General features: G+C 29.6%; 1 protein-coding gene across 6 annotated transcripts in view; it reads left to right on the top strand.

Moving 5' to 3' along the window:
• Positions 1–19,585, top strand: part of Hasp (Hig-anchoring scaffold protein) — a 502,258-nt gene that overhangs the window by 180,137 nt on the left and 302,536 nt on the right. For all 6 annotated transcript variants that reach the window (XM_075381941.1, XM_075381932.1, XM_075381913.1 and 3 more), the window contains exon 2: positions 404–564. In XM_075381941.1, the coding sequence (XP_075238056.1) occupies positions 404–564 (161 nt within the window). The remainder of the gene's footprint in view (positions 1–403; positions 565–19,585) is intronic.

Genomic DNA, 19,585 nt, shown 5'->3' with positions numbered 1-19,585 from the left:
AAAGTGATTGACTTACCGAAATATGAATATGTACGTGAAAATTTTATTAAAAAAATGGGCACCTGCCAACGGAGCCGTTGGGTTCATTTAGCTGACATTCCATATTTAACCTCCTACATTGTACTTAAATACAAGAAAAATATAAAATGTTGACAAAAAAAAAGTATTTTTTTCTTAATTAAAATATAGTTCTTATATATAACCCTTTTATTGTTATTATTATGTGATTATTCTTTTAAGTTTGGAATGGGGGAGTACAAGAATGGTTTTTACATTTTTGCATTCCAAGGTTTTCTTGTAGGTTAAAATCTCCGTCAGTAAGTGGCCGAGTAGATTAAGCACATGGCTTTATATTACGTACAGAGCAAAATTATTCATGTGCTGTAATTTTGATTTATTGCAGAAGCTCGATCCCTGGAGTCAACCTCTGATGACGATGACCTTGATGAGGATGACCTTGATGATCCAGAAGATGGCCTTGATGATGATGGAAGAATATATAAAAATCCTAGAAATTCCCCTAGCGCCGATTGTCCAAGAGATGAAGAACATGCGCTTTTTCTTGTAAGTTATGACTAATTTATTATTAATAATCTTATTTTAACAATTGTTATTATTTATATATATATATATATAAAGTATTATGTAACTTTTATATAAGAAAATAATATGACATTGAAATTTAAAAGTAAAATTTTTACGAAAATTTTCATTAATTATAATCCTACTCTTAACAAAAATTAATATTTTAATGATTTAAAGATAATTAACTATAAAATACTATACATTTTTTTTTTTGTCGAATTCTACAGTTTGCAGTAATTTTAATATATCAAAATATCAGTTTTAATTTCAAATACTTGTACGGTATTATATTTTCATCTTCTAATTGCTCAGCATTTTAAATGACTCTTGACCTTTTATAAATGGATTACATGATCAAAGCTTCTTCTGATAAAAAATTACCGGATATAAAAATATTTAAAATTAAACACAAACCATTAAACTTTTTTTGTGAAGTATGTTTAAATAAAGCATAAGTAAAAGTGGCATATCTTTATTTACTATAAAAATTGTATTTAAAAATTAAATAAAATTTCTTCATCAAATATAAGTGGAATATGCCGGTACGTTGACACGCCATGAAATAAAACATTAAGGATTATCACTTTTATATTAGCAAATATGCTTTAGTATGTCAATAAAAATATTTGGCATAATTCATAATTATACATTGAGTTTCTGAAAGGAGGTTATCCCTTCAATGTTTTTGAAGCTAAACATGACATCGATACTAATTTATCTAATGAATTATTTGACTAGTTTGTTGATGTTCTCTATTGGTTTTTTATTTAAACTAACATATTTGCTGAATGAGAGAGATCCTGCGTTAACTTGACTTATTGAAATTCTATTTGTTGGTGGGTTAATGAATCGGTTGCAACTAAACGCATTTTTTTCTTGTTATGGAATTGTGAGCAAAGTACCCAGATGAGATGACTACGGGTAACAATTTTTTATAAAATTCTCTCGTTGAAAATGGGGTCCAATACAGCTGTTGCGTTGAACGTTCACTACAGCCCTTATTCTTTGAGTAACCGTCTGATGCAAATACTATGTAAGTAATTTGAACAAAGAGCGCTTTATTTCTTTCTTTTTCCTGTTTAGCCTCCGGTAACTACCGTTTTAGATAATACTTCAGAGGATGAATGAGAATGATATGTATGAGTGTGAATGAAGTGTAGTCTTGTACAAAGAGCACCTGGTATGCGGTTATCTCATAAAGGGAAGGCTTTTATCCTGCGCGCTTTCCAACACCTACACTGATTATCTAATTGAAACAGATAATTTCATGAAAAATATTTACATCTACGTCGTTCCGCCTAATAGTATGAAACCTTGGCGTATTTCATAAAATTGAAAAATACGTTTGTATAAAAAGAGAAAAGTACTAACAGATTAGATGGCAAAACCATCGAGTTAAAACAAGAACTAGCTTCGCCCGTTAATTAAAATTGTTGTACATTTATTCATATCGTGAAAATTACGTTCATTATCAATTAAGAACACTTCGCAAATGTTCTGTGGCATAAGTGTAGGTGTTTTGTATGCAATTTATTTTTATATACTATATGTAATATGCCGATCTCCGTGAAGAGTGGTAGCATCTCTGCATTTCATCGTAGTTCTGGGTTCGAATACCGATCAGCGTGACATTTTATACACGCTACAAAATTGATTATCAGCCATCAGTAACTGTTATTGGGCGTCTGGCTGTTATTGTAGTGTTAATAAGTAAGAAGATGAATATAATAATATATTATGTTACTTACAAATATTTTTTGAATGATAAGCCAACATCAGAAATCCCTCATATCTTTGTACGCACAACCTGAATTACGGGGAATTGCCACAAATATAAATATGTATGGATACTTTGCTGAGCGCAGCGGTTGCAGAATTTAATGTAACGAAGTTAAAAAAATATCATGGGATGTAGTGTAAGTACTTCTTCTACAGTAATAAATTAGTGATACAATGGTCCTAGAAATAGTGCTTGTACGATCCGATTATTTAATATACCGACAAAACTTTCAATAATTGCCATCCACAATTCTCGTTAAAGATCTGAATTTGCAATTTGAAAATTTTTTTAACTCGCCGAACGTCCAGCTGTTGTTGATCCGTTCAGCGATTAGTTTGTAAACTATTTAATGACTCCCGAGTGGGGGTAAGACAGGGAGAGGGCAGACACTGCTGCCACGACACTCTGAGGTGACCGCATTATGTCTAAACAGCGGAGACCGGTTTCCTTGTGGGTGTTTAATAAAGTTTGGAAAAAACTATTTAATGAAAGTTCCTTTTAGCCGTTTTATAATTACAGTTACATTAATGCGTGTAAACATGTAATACGAGGGTTATTTTTTTTCAAGGTCCGATCGGTTGCGAAATAAAAACCCACGTAAAAATCGGATGAACCTTGCGCATATGTGTTCATACACAGAGGCGTCTGGGTATCATACACTGCGCCATACTAGAGGCGCAGCGCCTCTAGTATGGCCTTCAATCACGCCGTGTCACTTCGTTTAGTTCTGAACACGCAGCTAGCACATAAACATGTCTACAACAATAGCATCTCCCGCCTAGTGTGAAATTCGTGCGTAATTCGATTTCTTCAGGCTGAGGGGTGTAATGCAGCTGAAATTCATTGACGAATAAGTAATGTGTACGGTGAAACTTCAATGAGTGGCAGCAAAGTGGGACAATGATGCATGAACTTTAAAGCAGGACGTACAGATGTTCATGATGCAAGCGGTCAGGAAAGGAAGCGAGTGTCAACCGATGATCTCGTTGAGCGAGTGGATGAGGCAATTCGAGAAAATCGTCGGTTCACAATTTCTATATTTAGTGATTCGTTTCCTGAAATTTCAAGGTCAGCTCTCTACACCATTGTGAGTGAGAGACTTCAGTACCGCAAACTGTGTGCGAGATGGGTTCCCAAGTTGCTGTCCGACCATCACAAAACAATAAGAATGGACGCCTCCCTAATGTTTCTCCAGCGCTACCACAATGGAGAAGATTTTTTGAACAAAATTGTCACAGGGGACGAGATATGGGTCCATTTCGAAACTGAAGAAACAAAAGAACAATCCAAACAGTGGATGCATTCTCATTCTTCCAGTAAACCAAAGAAGTTCAAGCGAACCTTCTTCAACAAAAAGTGTATGGCTACTGTGTTCTGGGACCGGAATGGAGTTCTCTTGGTGGAATTCATGGAGCGTGGCATGACCATCACTGCAGCCTCATACTGCGTGACTCTTCAACGTCTACGAAGGACAATTCAGAATAAGCAGAGAGGAATGTTGTCATCAGGCATTGTCTTTCTCCATGAAAATGCTCGGCCTCACACTGCAGCTGTAACAAAGAAGCTCCTGCAGCGTTTTCGTTGGGAAGTGTTTGATCACCCACCATACAGCCCGGACTTGGCTCCATCCGATTTTCACCTCTTTGCTCACATGAAACGCTGGCTAGGAGGACAACATTTTGGCATAGACATCGAGCTGCAGGCTAGCGTAGAAAACATGGCTGAAAACACAGGCGGCTCCGTGCTATGACGAGGGTATTGGAAAGTTGGTACCACGCTACGAAAAATGTCTATATTGAAGTGGCGATTATGTAGAGAAATAGCGTAACTATATAAGTAATTGTAACAAATTAAAAAAAATTTATTTTCACTGTGGGTTTAATTTCGTGACCGATCGGACCTTGAAAAAAAATAACCCTGGTATTAAAATAAGTAACTGTACTTCCGTAATAAAACAAAAAATATAATCTTAATAAGCTATCGGAATATGACAATGGGAAGCCATTTATACAGCCTCTAATGAGTATCTACACTTACTTAATATAGTACCAATGAATTTATCTTATTTGCTGTCAGTAAGTCTGTGTCTGTATTTATCTTTTTTGAACTTCACGTATGAACTTCACCTATTTTTTGAAACTTAGTGAAAGTTTTTTCTATAACCTTTGCTTTAATTAATTTATACTAATTGTAAACTGGGAAAAATTGACGATGTTTAAATCCCAGTTCTAGCGAACTCGTGCATAATTGAGTAGTATCCCGGAAAATATTCATGTGTATAGAGTTTTTTCTTAAATCCACCCGATCATACTTGTATTTGTGGCGGAAACCTAATACGTTTATTTTATACATAGTTTTTTTTAAAATGTTTATCTTATATTTAATTTTGTTTTGAAAAAGCGTTTCCATAAAAAACCCTGCTTAATGTAAAGTAGTTGTATTTCATTCATTTGAAAATACAAACAAAATATTTAAAGTTTGTATTTATCAAAAGGGCTGTTAATTGTAACCGTTGTAGATGTTCTGTGACGAGATTTTCAAATTACTCAGAAAAATAACACATTTATTATCAAGAATAACTAACTATATGTTATGTCAGACTTACTAAAAAAAAATGAGAAGTTAAGTGGTATCTGTTAGCTTCTCTATTGAACCGATTATAGATATTTAGGTTTTTAATTAAGTCTTTCATTCTGTTCACTAAAGAAACATCTATATTCGCGTGAAAGTATTTTGACAGGATGTGCTTCAGATACTTTACGTTCGTTACAGTTATAATGTGGTGAGGAAGATACTGTAATACAACAAATAGATTATTTTATATCGTGAAAAAGTGCATTATACACGTAGTTTCCTCTCAACAGAGAAATATTAGGCGTATGAATAATTTAATTACATAGATTTTGTATTTATAATGCCGTTAATATTCGTACAATATATTGTGCTATTCTCTTGTACGAGTATATAAATGAAATAAGCCTGATTTTTCAGAATAATGTCGACCTAGTTTTCTTTCGCATCCGAAATGTATACATTAAATGTTATTTTGTGACAACCTTTTTAATAGTATGAAACATATTTTGTTTTTAAATAGAAATTTAATCTTGTTACGAATTGATTATTTTGTTATATCATCTATTTTTATTAGATTATAAGGAAACTAAATCGCATTCATGTGATTTGTTTTTAAACCGGTTACGAGTTAATAGTATTCTCGTAGTACTCCATTTCATAAACATTTATAAATAATTTTTCAAGCCACAGATTTGAGAGTATAAATGCGGATGGGCTGCTCAATTTCGTTACCGTATAAAATTGAGTTACTCGCAAACCGTATCCGATATTCAGATTTATAGCGTTTTCCCTGTACGCTGTCGATATTCACTAGGGATGTATTTATGAAAAATATTGTAATTTTATAATATTGTAATACCTGTTATATCATTCGTACACAAGTCAATCAATACAAGTAAATTGTAACTGAATAATTAATTACAAAGCAATATAATTATATTGTAATTTTGCAGTTTCATATTATATACATACAGAATTAACGTTAACCTATGAAGGTGTTTAACTATTTATACTTTACTTGCCTATAATCTTGTTCTATATTTTTCAAAGAATTAATTTGCATCGCTGATGACAATTAATCTAAGTTCACGCTTAATGTTCTTACATCAGTATCACGTACGGTGATTGTACATGGCAGTTATAGTTATTTATTGTAACCGTTAATAATGTTAGAGTATTGCTTTCAAAGCTTAAATCCAGTTAATAGCGAATAAAAGAAAACCAAAAGTAATAGATAGGTAAAACGAACAACGGTACTTTACAATAACTTTATAAATTTAAAAATTAACTCTTAACAAAAAAAAAAATGCTACTTTCAAATGAAAAGAAAAATATAAACCACAGTTAAGATCATATTGTGAACGTAATATTGTTTTAAAATTCATTTAAGTGAAATAATTTATTGCCTAAAATGTGGTTGAATGATATTCATATTTTTATTTGATAAAATGACACTGTCTATATGAAGATTAAAAAAAGGAAATGAAACGATTAACTTTCCTGAAATGAAATTTTTTGATAATACTGTTTTAAGTAGAAAAATATTAATTATATTTCTTAAAAGCTGGTTTTCTTTTTAAATATATATATTTAAGTTTACATTTTGTAGTATTCTTTACAACTTAAACATTGACGAATATGTAAAAATGATCATAAAGAAAGTAATAGTCGTTCACGAAAAAAGAATATAATGTACAGAAATTACAAATAGTGACTAATACTGAACGTGAGTTAACGTTTTCTGTTCTGGGATGAGAAACATACATTAATTCTTCTTTCAGGTTATCATCAATTTCCTAAATTTTCGACTGGAAATACACTGATTTTCTATATATTAGTTTATTTATTAGTTTAGTCTATTTATTAGTTTATTAAAAAAAAAAGTTAAATGTCAATATATTGTGTAAGCAGAAAAACAAGTTTTGTAACAAATTTTCTACACAAATTGTCTGAAGAAAATCTTACGGTACTATAAGAAGAATTTTCTTAAGTGAATAAAAATATTTTTTTAAACTTTTTTATGAGATTATGGGCTCAACTACGTGGTCATTAGCCCAAGTGGAAATTTGTAGCGTATGAAAAATGCCATGCCTAACCGGGATTCGAACCCGGGACCTCCGGATGAAAGGCCGAGACGCCTACCACTCTGCACGGATATCGGAAATAAGTATTTTAAAATATTTTTTAACATTAAAACAATCATTCTTATTATATATTTAAATTCTTCATTGATGCAGTTTGAATCCATACATCCATATACGGCATAATAAAAAGTATGAATATATAGTAAAGATATCAGGCTATAACATAACCTAAATAGTGACAACTTATCGCAGCAGGATTTTTTATTAATTTATCCTATACTAGTTATATTTCTTGAATAACACAGTTTCTTCAGTTACTAAGCAACTGGATTGTTTATATAACACCTAATTAATAAAATATTTTTTTCGTTTATTTTTCATGAGATTTTCTCTTCTTTTCGTGTTCTTTAAAATATTTCGAATATATTTTTTGTAAACAGATTTTTTAATAATGTTAGAATGAAATAAACAAAAAAGTTGCAAATGAAAAAAGATTAATTTTAAATAATTCTCGCATTGTAGATTTCATGTTCTATAGTCAGCCAAGAGGAATTATAAACCTTTTTTACTTTTTTTTATATCTCTTTGTTATAAGAGTAATAACAAATTTTAATTTTCTATGAATTATAAAAATGTAATTTGTCGAGCGAAAACCGGACGGAGCGATTAACTGATTAAACCTATTTATTTCTAGCTTATAAAAATACATGGCAACACAATCAAATATTGTTTCTCTTACATTGAATATTATGCAAGAAAACTAACCTGTGTTCCTCTAGGTTTTTTTTTCTGTTTAACCTCCGGGGCCGCAGTTAAGCATTACTGTACAGAGGATGAGATGAATGATTTGTAGCGTGTGTATGTTCCTCTAGGTGTAAATTATTTCTTATACGGAAAGTTTATTTTTCCAGAAGCTTATGCTATCCGAAATCTTATTTTCCAGAATTTAAATGAAGGCTAAAATCATTTAAAATTTGAAAAATAAGCTTTGTACTAAAATTGTTTACTGTATTTTTTCTTCAGTTCTCGTCTTCTGAAAGTTTTTACAAAAATTTATCCATAGCTTATAAATAAATTTAAAAAAACACTATTCGCACAATATGAGGAAAGGAGAAATCCCGCTTCGAAATTTAAAAAAAAACTTCTATCAACTTTGACAGAACTTTGTGTTCCATCCTCACAATTCTACTTTATTTATTTTCGTCCCTAGAAGTGTTCTATTAAAACACATTCGGAGCGGGAAAAATAAAAAAAACATATTTTACCAGAAGGCGAAAATGATTAATTATGGACCGAATTATCACTTTTTTTGTCAAAGTATATTTAGAGCGAGGTTAAATACAAAGATTTATTTTTCGTTCAAAGGGGACGGCTCATTGATAAATATATTAAATGAAGAAATAGCAGATATTATTTACGGCGGTATAAATTGCCGTATCTGGTTAAAATAGTGATAAACAGTCGAGAAGTCATTCTTTAAGTGTGATTAGAAAAAGTTACGTATTTTTGCGTAATTATATACTAAAATACACAAAGAAATAATGGACACAAGTTGAAATAAACAAAAAGTTGAGACAAAGCTCTTTTATTTAAGTTATTATTTTTTTTTGTAGAGCGAAAAGATTACATGAAAATAGAATGCATCTTTGTAAAATTATAGACGTACATTATGCTTTCTATAAAAATTTGGTTACTTAACCTTCCGAAAATCATGGTACTTTTTATTAAATTCCTGATATCTCGAAAATAAACACTTGATTTTTTTTAATAAATTAATTATTGATATAAAAATCAATTTTTTATAAATATTAATATAGAATTATGCATCTATCTCTTACAGAAGAGATAGATGCATAAGATAGTGCAGTTGTACATAAGATGTAGAAGACAAATTGTAAGTTATACTAACTAAAATGTTTCATTTTTATTTCTTACTAATGTTCATAAGATTTAAAGCAGTCACATATAATAGTAAAAAAGAATTTATAAAGCTCTTTGGATCACTTAATAATAAAAATGTTGGTATTTTTATAAAGAAAAGAACCCTGTAGAGGAGTATTTATTATACCAAGTATAAATCTATGTAAATTTCTTAAAGATTTGTTGTATATCCAATCTTTCAGTACTGTTCTGGAAATGTGTAAACTGAAAAGAAGCTAAATGATTAATAAAAATAATTATAGATATTTTCTGATTCAAAAATACATTTTTACTTCTTTGTACGAGGTAAAGGAGGTATTATGATCGCGAAAAATTTCGGTTGTCTGATTTCAACGGAAATATCCATTTTGACCATCCTTGAATCCATTTTGACTAGTTTCGGCGTGACGTTTGTACGTACGTATCTCGCATAACTCAAAAACGATTAGCCATAGGATGTTGAAATTTTGGATTTAGGATTGTTGTAACATCTAGTTGTGCACCTCCCATTTTAATTGCAATCAACTGAACCTAAAGTGTCAAAAAGCCCAAAATCTGAAAAAAATTGGGAATTTGGATTTTTTTCTCAACTGCGGTAATAAGCTCTCATTGGGAGCTTTTAAACGATATATCATAAGTGGTACTTATTTTCATTGGTTCCAGAGTTACGGTAAATAAAATTTTAATTAATGAAATATTTGAATCTTACATGGGAAGGCACATCGGTCCGAATCAGACTTCTCCTTTTTTTAACTTTTTTTTAATTTAAATATATTTATTTATTGATAATTATTAACCCGTGATTGTAAAAATGGCTTTACAATAATCAATAATTCAGTAATAACAATTAAAAAAAATTAAAAAATTCAGATATTATTAGTGAAATAAAATTTTATGTACTTTTATAAACCTGTATATGTAATTTAATAGGTATTATTGCATATTTGTATATATAACAGATTTGGTGAAACATCTGATTATTTGATATTAATTGAAAATTATCATTTAGAATCGTACTATTTTAGGATTTTCTAGTTTAATTTCTGTTTAATTTTATTTAATTGTTCTGGAATTTCTATTTAATTTTATCTACGTTAAAGTTAACTACAGAGTGACTGAAAAATAGACCCTCACAAGATCAACATATACACTGAGGCATACATGCCCGATCTTTAATAAATTGCAAAAAATTCTAATCTTTTAGTTCCCTGGTATTGTCGAACAATGTTCTCCCTAAGTCGGAGGTGATCATCATTTTGTTTATTTGGTTTTTGTTGCCAATCGTTTAATCGCTCTTTGGTTTGATATAATTCTTCTGATCTTAATTTGTGTACACGTTTTCTAGTTTCAGCAACTGCGTAAATGTCCACTTTATTAAAGAATTGTAGGATCGTATCTCACTTTCAAATGAAATAAGTTTAAATGAAGTGCAGCAAAAAATGTGTATATGCAATTAATAGGCGTACAAGGTAGTCGTGCGGTGTCCATATCAGATTTTTATTTATGTAGAAAATATTCAGCTAAAATCAACCAATATTTGATCATTTATTCTCCTCACCAATCCTTTTGAAAATGAATAAAATTAAAACAAGATAGATAAAATCCGTTAGAATGATGATAATGAGGTTTAATATTTTTTTCAAAATTGTAATGCTAATACACTAATATTAAAAATTTTGGTTATTGATTTACTTTCTTGAGCATGTTAATTAAAATATTTAAATATAATCAAACAAGTAATTTTATATTTAATTTTTAAAAAAATTATTTTAATCAATAAAATTAAAATTTATTATGTTTTAAATATTTCGATGAAGAAATAACTGAAGCTGGTTAATTGAATATTTTTTGTTAATATTTTGTAACACAATCGTCGTACCTTGTAAAAAGAATTTATAATTTTGGTTATTATATTTTACTAAAAAGGGATCATTTTATCTTATAGACAACAAATATAGCTTAAAATATTGAATTTTTTGGCTTTAACCCGAACATTTTTTTTCAAAAATGAATTGTATAAATTGATCGGTGTAGCCGGGATACAATTCACTGCCGGATTTTTTTATACTTCAGTATGTTTTCTACAATCATATAGAAGACATACGATATAATTTTAGGAAAATTAGTTTCTGTTTGATAATATCAAAGTCATCTTAATTGATATTAAGAATGGTAATAAAGATGTAATTTCTGTAACCATCAGGAAAATCTCAATTCCGTTCCTATTATTATTAACCAGCATTTCATTTCATTAGATTTTTGGCGTTAAGTTAGCTTTAGTACCGTAATTGTCAACCTAGAAGTAAAAAAAAACAAAACCTTGGTTTCTCCTTTTTTTACTAGTCAGTAATTATCACAGTAAATTATCGATTATGAATAGCAGTCAAAAGGAAGAAAGGATAACAAAAAAGGATTAAAATTACCAAAGAATTATAGTAGTCGAAAGAAAAGGACTTTAGGTAAATGAAATCCTAGGAAAAGTAAACCACCTACACGAAAATTCCATCGAACTAAAGGAATATTCCAAAGGAACTTAGGAACCAGAGGTGTGGTAAATTTAATATACGAACAATATAATTTTCTGTACCCTAGAGGACTTAGTGTAAAATATGTTAGTCTTAATTTTGAAAATGAGTGACTAAATTAACTGAGCTAAAGATAATTCCAGTAAACAAGAGACAGCAAGTGTTAAAATTATTTTGAGGCTACCATAGAAAAAACAACTCTTTTAACCTGAAACTTTTCAAACGTTTATCAATTGATTTTCAATTTTTTAATTCGTCACCCTTGCTTCTTGAAGCGTGTGAATCAGAAAAAAAGTATAATTCATTTTATTTTAAAATATGTTAATAACAGATCTGCCAAAAATTAGGTTTTAATCGACTTTCCTTTAGCAGAATAATCTCAACCATACTGCGCTTTTCCCACATTGTTCTGTAATCAGCTTGCTCTTTGTTTCAATTAATCCATTCTCCAATCCTATTGAGCCCCTATTTTTTTGTTTTCTTTCTTTTGTTATCAGCTTATTGCTTTATACAATTTATTATAAAAACATAACTTTATGAATTACGCTTTGCGTGGTGTATCTTAACCGTAAGTTTAAGCTTAATAAAACAGTTTATAATACTGCAAAGAGTAGTCTATATCATCTATCACTGTTATAGTGATTAATTTAATGACTTATTAGTCACCAATCACTTTCTTTCTTTTTCCTGTTTAGCCTCCGGTAACTACCGTTTAGATAATTCTTCAGAGGATGAATGATGATGATATGTATGAGTGTAAATGAAGTGTAGTCTTGTATATTCTCAGTTCGACCATTCCTGAGATGTGTGGTTAATTGAAACCCAACCACCAAAGAACACCGGTATCCACGATCTAGTATTCAAATCCGTTTAAAAATAACTGGCTTTACTAGGACTTGAACGCTGTAACTCTCGACTTCCAAATCAGCTTATTTGGGAAGACGCGTTAACCACTATACCAACCCGGTGGGTTAGTCACCAATTACTAACTTTTATCAACTTCACGTTCGCATGATAAATATTTAAAAAATATGCCAGAATAAATGCGTTAAGTTTTCTTGTTTGTTTCTCAATTTTTTCCTTTACGCCATTTTTTTTAATAGGTATTTCAGTCATGAATGATAACTGTAACAAAATAAAATTCTGACATGTTCTTTTAAATAAATTTTATTAGAAAATATGGAATTGAATGAAAACTACCATTGTAACCACATTTAGAAATTTTTAAATAAAAGTGGGATTAAATTATTCCAGTGATTTTCAGTAATATTCACTCGCAAGAAAATTATCGCATCAGCGCATCAAAGTACTACCAACATCGCACAACAATAAACATAAACTATGTTATAATATGATTTTTACAGCATATTACTTTCTGTAGCAAAAATTAGAATAAAAACTTAATTAAATTGTAATTTTTTGCCTTCGTATTAAATGATTAATTCTAATTCGACAGATTTTTATATTTAACTCATGAAAATGAACGTACTATTTTATTTTTGAAATTAACCATTCCTATAAACATCTATTTTGTTGAAATAATTATTGACTAGTTGAAAACTATTTGTCTACTAACCCTCCAATCAGACGAAAATAATTAGATAAGGTTCCTTTAGTATTCACATAGTAGGGTATTTTTTTAGAATGTTTTTTGCATGTTTCACAGAAGGGTAAAATCGAAATAGATTAAAATTTGACATAAATGGGTCTGTTCAAAAGAAATTTTATATTAAAAGTTTATGTAAACATTTAAAATAATTATAAAAATTTATTAGTGTTGTTTATTATTCTGAAGAATGTATAAACCGTTTGGCTATCGTTTTTATCGTAAAATATTACACTAAAATCATTTATTACATGTCCATCTATTTCAAAAAAGAAAGCTTGATTCAATGTTGCAAATTCAAGATGGCCGACAAAAATTTATATATAATATGAAGTAGTCATTTGGTAACTACTTAGATCCGCGCTTATATCTCTTCTAATATCCCTCAAGTTTAAAATATGAAGCTGTTTGTTGTAATGTACTTATTGTAATATCGTTCTGTATACAGTTTATTAGCACAATGGTTACTAATTTTTCAATTTATGGCTGTTACTTGTAAATTTTTATTATATATTTCCTTATCTTCTAATTTCCTGTTTCAGTTCCAGTGGGGGTAATCTTTGGGTTGTATCCTTTGCTATTTTCTATTATTGCATTATACCCGATTTAACTATGGTGATTGGAGTGATATGTGTTTTAGATATATGTTCTTTCGTCCGATTTTTTCTCCTTTATTTCAGAATAACTATAAACATATTCATAAGGTATTAAAATATTTCTTTTCAATCACGGAAGACTATTTCACTGGCAAATAGAGAACATTTTGATAGTGCTTAGAGTCATTAGCGCGTATACTTGTTTTAAAAAAAGATTGAATTTTAAAAATTTAAGCCAAATCCTTGAAACAGTTTTAAGTTAAAATATTCTTACATCAGAAATCATAGGTCCTTTCTTCTACCATTTTGTCTTGTAAAAATAATCTATTTACAGATATATTTTTAAAATATTTTTTCAAAGAACTTTGAAGAAGTTCAAAAGGGAGAGGATATTTTTAGTTTTTGTACAGTACTTGAAGAAAATTGAGCTTTGATACTTATTAAATTATTTAAAATTCCAAAGTTTTAAGTCGATCAGATTCAGGAGGATATTCAGCATTATTTCTAAGCAGATTTTTCCTAATATCTTGAAACCACATTGACCAAGATGATGAAATTTAGCAGAAATATGTGGTATTTATATATTCAGCTTTGATTTGACTTCCGATCCCATCAGAGAAGGAACGTAAGTGTACCCAGATTACTTTTTAATAAACTGTAAGTTTTTTAGCGTTGTTGAATTACACTGCATCAAATCGGACCAACTTATTTAAGCCCATTTTAACAAGAAAGCTGAATAGGATCTTAAAATATAATTATATAAAATTTTTATTTTCAATACTAAAAATTCAACATATCTAGTGGTGATGTAGACAACTTGAAAACTTTAAAAAAGGGGCTGCATGGAATTAAGAATTTTACTTTTAAATAATTTCTGATATTTTATCTGTTTCTCAAGATGGGACTGTTATTAAAAATGTTAGGTCTGGTGGATCCCTAGTTATTTTACTAAACATTTTTATTTATTTAGCAATTATACCGTAAATACAACATACTTTAGGATTATTAAAACGGTAATTGATCAATGGGATCAAATCGGACCCAATTTTTTTTTTTACTGAATACATATTTTACGCAATAGTGGGTCAAGTCTGGTTCCTAAACCCGATCACTCAAACCAATAAAAATATTATTTTCCTTATTAAATATTAACTTAGTTTTACACTATTATTTTAATTTAAAAAAATTTTGCTTGTAAGGGACAGCAGCAGTAGTTTTGCAAATTTTTGCTGGATTTTTTTTCATTATTATCTATAAATCATCGATTGGCCGACAAAAATCGGTGTGAGTATAAGAAATGTTTGGTAGGACTGCAAATGATGAGGAACCGGCGTAGTGATAAAAATAAGATACGGAATGTTTAGAAACTACTATTGATAATGAGCTCTCTTAAGCGAGAAGATATGTATTATTTTTAACTGTTTTTCATTTACATAAAATGTTACGTAATTCAATTAGTTTTTAAATCAAACTTTATCATTTAAGGCAGCCAAGTTAACAAAAACTTTCCAATAAAATTTTCAAAATTTTGGAGTTACAGTACCGATCAGAATGGCATTACACCACTTATTAATAGTAGTAATAATTCAATTATGAGCAATAACAATATAAAAACATAATAAATATCTTAAAATCATGAATTTTGACCAAACCTTTTTAGCTAAAATTTTTCTGTGTATGTTGCTATGCATGCTAATTGTACCTTGCTATGGGAATTTGAATATAAATACAAAAAAAAATGTAAATGCATATGGGTCGTATTAAAATCTTTTCATTTTCTGAATCCGGTTAAAAATCTATTATAATATTTTGTGTTACGTTATTGTATGGTTGGAGTTTTAAGTTTTACTAAATGTATTGCCTATCAATTATATATTGTTTAGGGCTTGAAAATAAAGTAGTTAAAATTTGGTAATAATTTTTTTCTTTAAATAGAAGTAGAATTTCAACAAAAATAAGAAAAGAAAGAATAACAGTTATAAAATATGACAGTAAAGAGAACAAGCAAACTGTTACCATAAATATTAAATGAAGTTCTCGGCTACTAGGTCAGCCAAATATAAATCGGATATTTGTTTTTAACATTCATTAGTACAGAATAAAACTACAAAACGTATTTGTTGCTTTTCTCGTAGCCTTCCAGAAATTTTTTTAATTTTTACCTAGAGGTGGGGATCTTTTCTTCATAAAAAATTTGAGGACATATCACGAGTCAATTGCGAACAAAATCCTCTACTTCGTTGTCTCTCTGGAATCGATATCCTCCCAGTTTCTCTTTCTATGTTCAATTCTATGGTCAAAATTCTTGGAATCCATCTCGCACAGACATTGTTTTAGCTTCCGGGATCACCGTTAGGTATTACTTCAGAGGATGAAATGAAATGGCATTTTTTGACATGTGAAAATGCCATGCCTGACCGAAATTAGAACCGTGACCTCCGGATGAAAGGCTGTGACGCTACCCGCTACCACGCACAGACTTTATCGAACCAATTTGTTTTTTGATAATGAAATCTGCACTGCTATGACTGATTTCCACTTCTAAAGCAGTTTCATCAGTCGATAGTTGCCGATTGTCTTCAACGAGATCACGAATTGAATGAATGTTGTCATCTACCACACTTGTCGTTGAGCGCCTATCGTCTCACATTTTACAGTTTCACGCACACCTTTAAATTTGTTTTCCTACTCGTAGACTTGGGTATGTAACAATGTCATGTCCTGAAACTGCGCATGCAGCTCAGTCGAAATTTCTGAGGGTTTGACTCCCTCATTCGTGAGAAATTTCACGATAATGTTATGCAACTGACAAAGGAAATTCTTGCTCTGACATGTCTCTACTGATCAGAGAGACGCAAATGTTGAAGCGGCTGAAGCATTAATCCCTTTCCTACATTACCACCATCAACATTTCCCCGCACGTTCCACTCATGATCTACGCGAACTATGAAGATAAAAGTCTACATATAAATGATCCATCTTCAAGTTGAACAACCCTGATGTAAAATAGTACTTTTACTTAATACGGAAATCCCACTGTGTAAGTCAATTTTTAATTAATTGTAAGCAATAAGTTTTATATTTAAAGCTTATTACAAAAATTCGTGTCGTAAAATAAATCAGTATGAATGCATGTATACAGTTTAATTACATCATTTTATTAAATTCAATTTATCAGCTTCATTATTTTTTTTATGATCGACAATTCCAGTAGTAATACTGTAAACAGACAGTTATCTTTAAGTGACTGTTTGTGACAGATGTTACTTAACTTCTGTGATTTTATAAAAAAATAGAAAGTTTTTTAATAAAATTCTAGCATAAGAACGTGGAACCGTATAGAAAGTATGATAAAAATTATTTTTGATATAAGCTGATATTTTATGATCGCTTATTTATTTGTTTTTTAAATATTCTAAATTCTACGTGTAATAAGACAAATATATTTAGAGATATTTTCTAACTACCGTTAACAATAAACTATAACACTTCTCAAAGTACAGTCTGTTGAAAATTATTAAATATAAGGGAACTTTGCCAATACTCTTTAACTTTGAAAACATAAAAGATACAGAAGCTTTTATCTACATTGAAACTTCGTAACGCAAGCCAAAACCATGTTATTTTGCTTTACTTCCCTTCACTTCACTTCACTTTATGAGTCGACACATTCCATATTATTCAATTTATGATGAGTACTCGATAAATTAATTTAACAATAGTTTGTGAAATAAAAATAACTTCTCGTTTCATATTACTTGCATTGTTTTTTAAATAGTGATTTTAAAAATAATAATATTTCCTAAGTGAGAGAATAAATATTTACAAATAAAAATATAATTAAACTTTAAATTTAGACTTCGTAACCTTTTATCTGGATCAGGCTTGTCTAAAACCCAGTAGTTTAAAGCCACTTTACACGCTTTTATCAACAAACAAATTTTATATTTGATGAACTATATATTTTTCACCCGAGAAAATAAAAATGAATGAGGAAAATTAAATCCTTTGGCAAGTTAAACCGGTTTAAATCCTTATCGATTGTTAATAAATATATGTTTTTTTTTATTTTCCTAAGGACTGCTTGAGTTGTAATGAAGTAAAATTTCAATTCTTTGGCTGTCCAGGAAGTGAGAACATTTTACTTACTGCTAGCTTACTTATTTATATTTAAAAATTTATTTATTCACCTGTGCGTTAGATGTTTCCGACACTTTGAAATATAACTAAAAATATGAAACTTCCTCGTCTGGATTTATCCACTTAATGATATTTTAAGGAAGATTTAAAAATATATTTTTCTAGAATTACGTGGTTGGTATTAGTGTTGATTTTCTTTTTTTTTATTCAACCTGTTACAAATATTCACAGAAATTACAGAATCTAAGCTTAACCCTGTTTTACGCATTTAGAGGTTGTTTATGGCAGCACCATTTCTTTTCTTTTTTTTTCGTATTATTATTGGAATTTCTTTCAGTGCTGAATTATTAGACTGTGATTCTTGTTAAAGAATATTCAAAGGGATATGATCTCAAATATTTTTAGAATTAATTTTACTAAGTTTCTGTCTATCATAAAGGTGTAAAAAATACATTGAAATAGAAACCAATCATTAATCTTTATTCTTTTTAATGTTGGTTTTTCATACTCATAAATGAACTTTTATATTTAGATAAATGATGAACCACGGGAGGTACATGTTACATGTGAAACATGTGTACTTGGAAACTCACCGTAACTCACACAAGATTGTATATTTCACAAGTAATAATGCTAGTATATAAGGAAAATATTTTAGCGCGACATGTTGTAGATATATAAGGATGAATATCTAGGGATAAGGAACTCTATAGAATAAAAATCTGATGTAGACACCACATGACTTCCTTGTACGCCTATTAAATTACAAACACAATTTTTTCAAACTGAAAGTACATAAAATTTTATTTCATTAATAACTTCTGATATTTTTTCATATTTCTTTTTTTTATTGTTATTATTGAATTATTTATCGTAATTTTTTTTCTACAATCAGAGGGTAATAATTACTAATAAATCCGTATATTTAAATTAAAAAAATAAAGTTAAAATAAAGGAGATGAAGTCGGATTCGAACCGAAGTGCTTTCCGTGTGTAAGATCCAAATATTTCATTAATTAAAATTCTATTTGGCTATAACTCTGGAACAAATGAGAAGTACCACTTATGATTTATCGTTGAAAACTCTCAATGACGGCTTATTACTGCAGTTAAGAAAAAGTTCAAATTCCCAATTTTTTTGGATTTTGGACACTTTTGGTCCAGTCGATTGCAATCAAAAGGGGAGGTGCACAAATAGATGTTACAACAGGACTAAATCCAAAATTTCAACATCTTACGGCTAAGTGTTTTTGAGTTGTGAGTTACATACGTATCGTCACGCCAAAACTAGTCAATATTGATATTTTCATTGAAATCTGAAAACGACATTTTTCGCAATCACAGTACTTCCACATCACATGATTCGTACAAGGAAGTAAAAGTTAGGGTAATTTGAAAACTTACGTAAGAAAATTAATAATATTTTCGATTATTACTATTAATGAACATAGAAGTACAGAAATTGAAGAAAATCTTTAATAAAGATGCAGTTGAATTAATTATATTCAATACGAGAATAAAATGAACTGTGAAAATACTTTTTTAACAGATGCAGTAATATATGTTGCAGCATATTCTAACCCCGTTTTGATAGTGAAGTATCTCGTACAGTCAGTTATAATAACCTACTAATACAGCTGTATGAACTAATGAACGTTATTATTGTAAAACTGAAAACATTGCACAGCATTCCTTTGCATAATATAATCAATATGTAGCGTGTATGAAAATGCCATTCCTGACCGGGATTCGAACCTGGGACCTCCGGATGAATG

The sequence above is a fragment of the Lycorma delicatula genome, chromosome 1, assembly GCF_047948215.1.
Source record: "Lycorma delicatula isolate Av1 chromosome 1, ASM4794821v1, whole genome shotgun sequence".
Lineage (NCBI taxonomy): Eukaryota > Metazoa > Arthropoda > Insecta > Hemiptera > Fulgoridae > Lycorma > Lycorma delicatula.
Note: the sequence above shows the minus strand (reverse complement) of the source record. Positions and strands in the feature narration are given on the sequence as shown.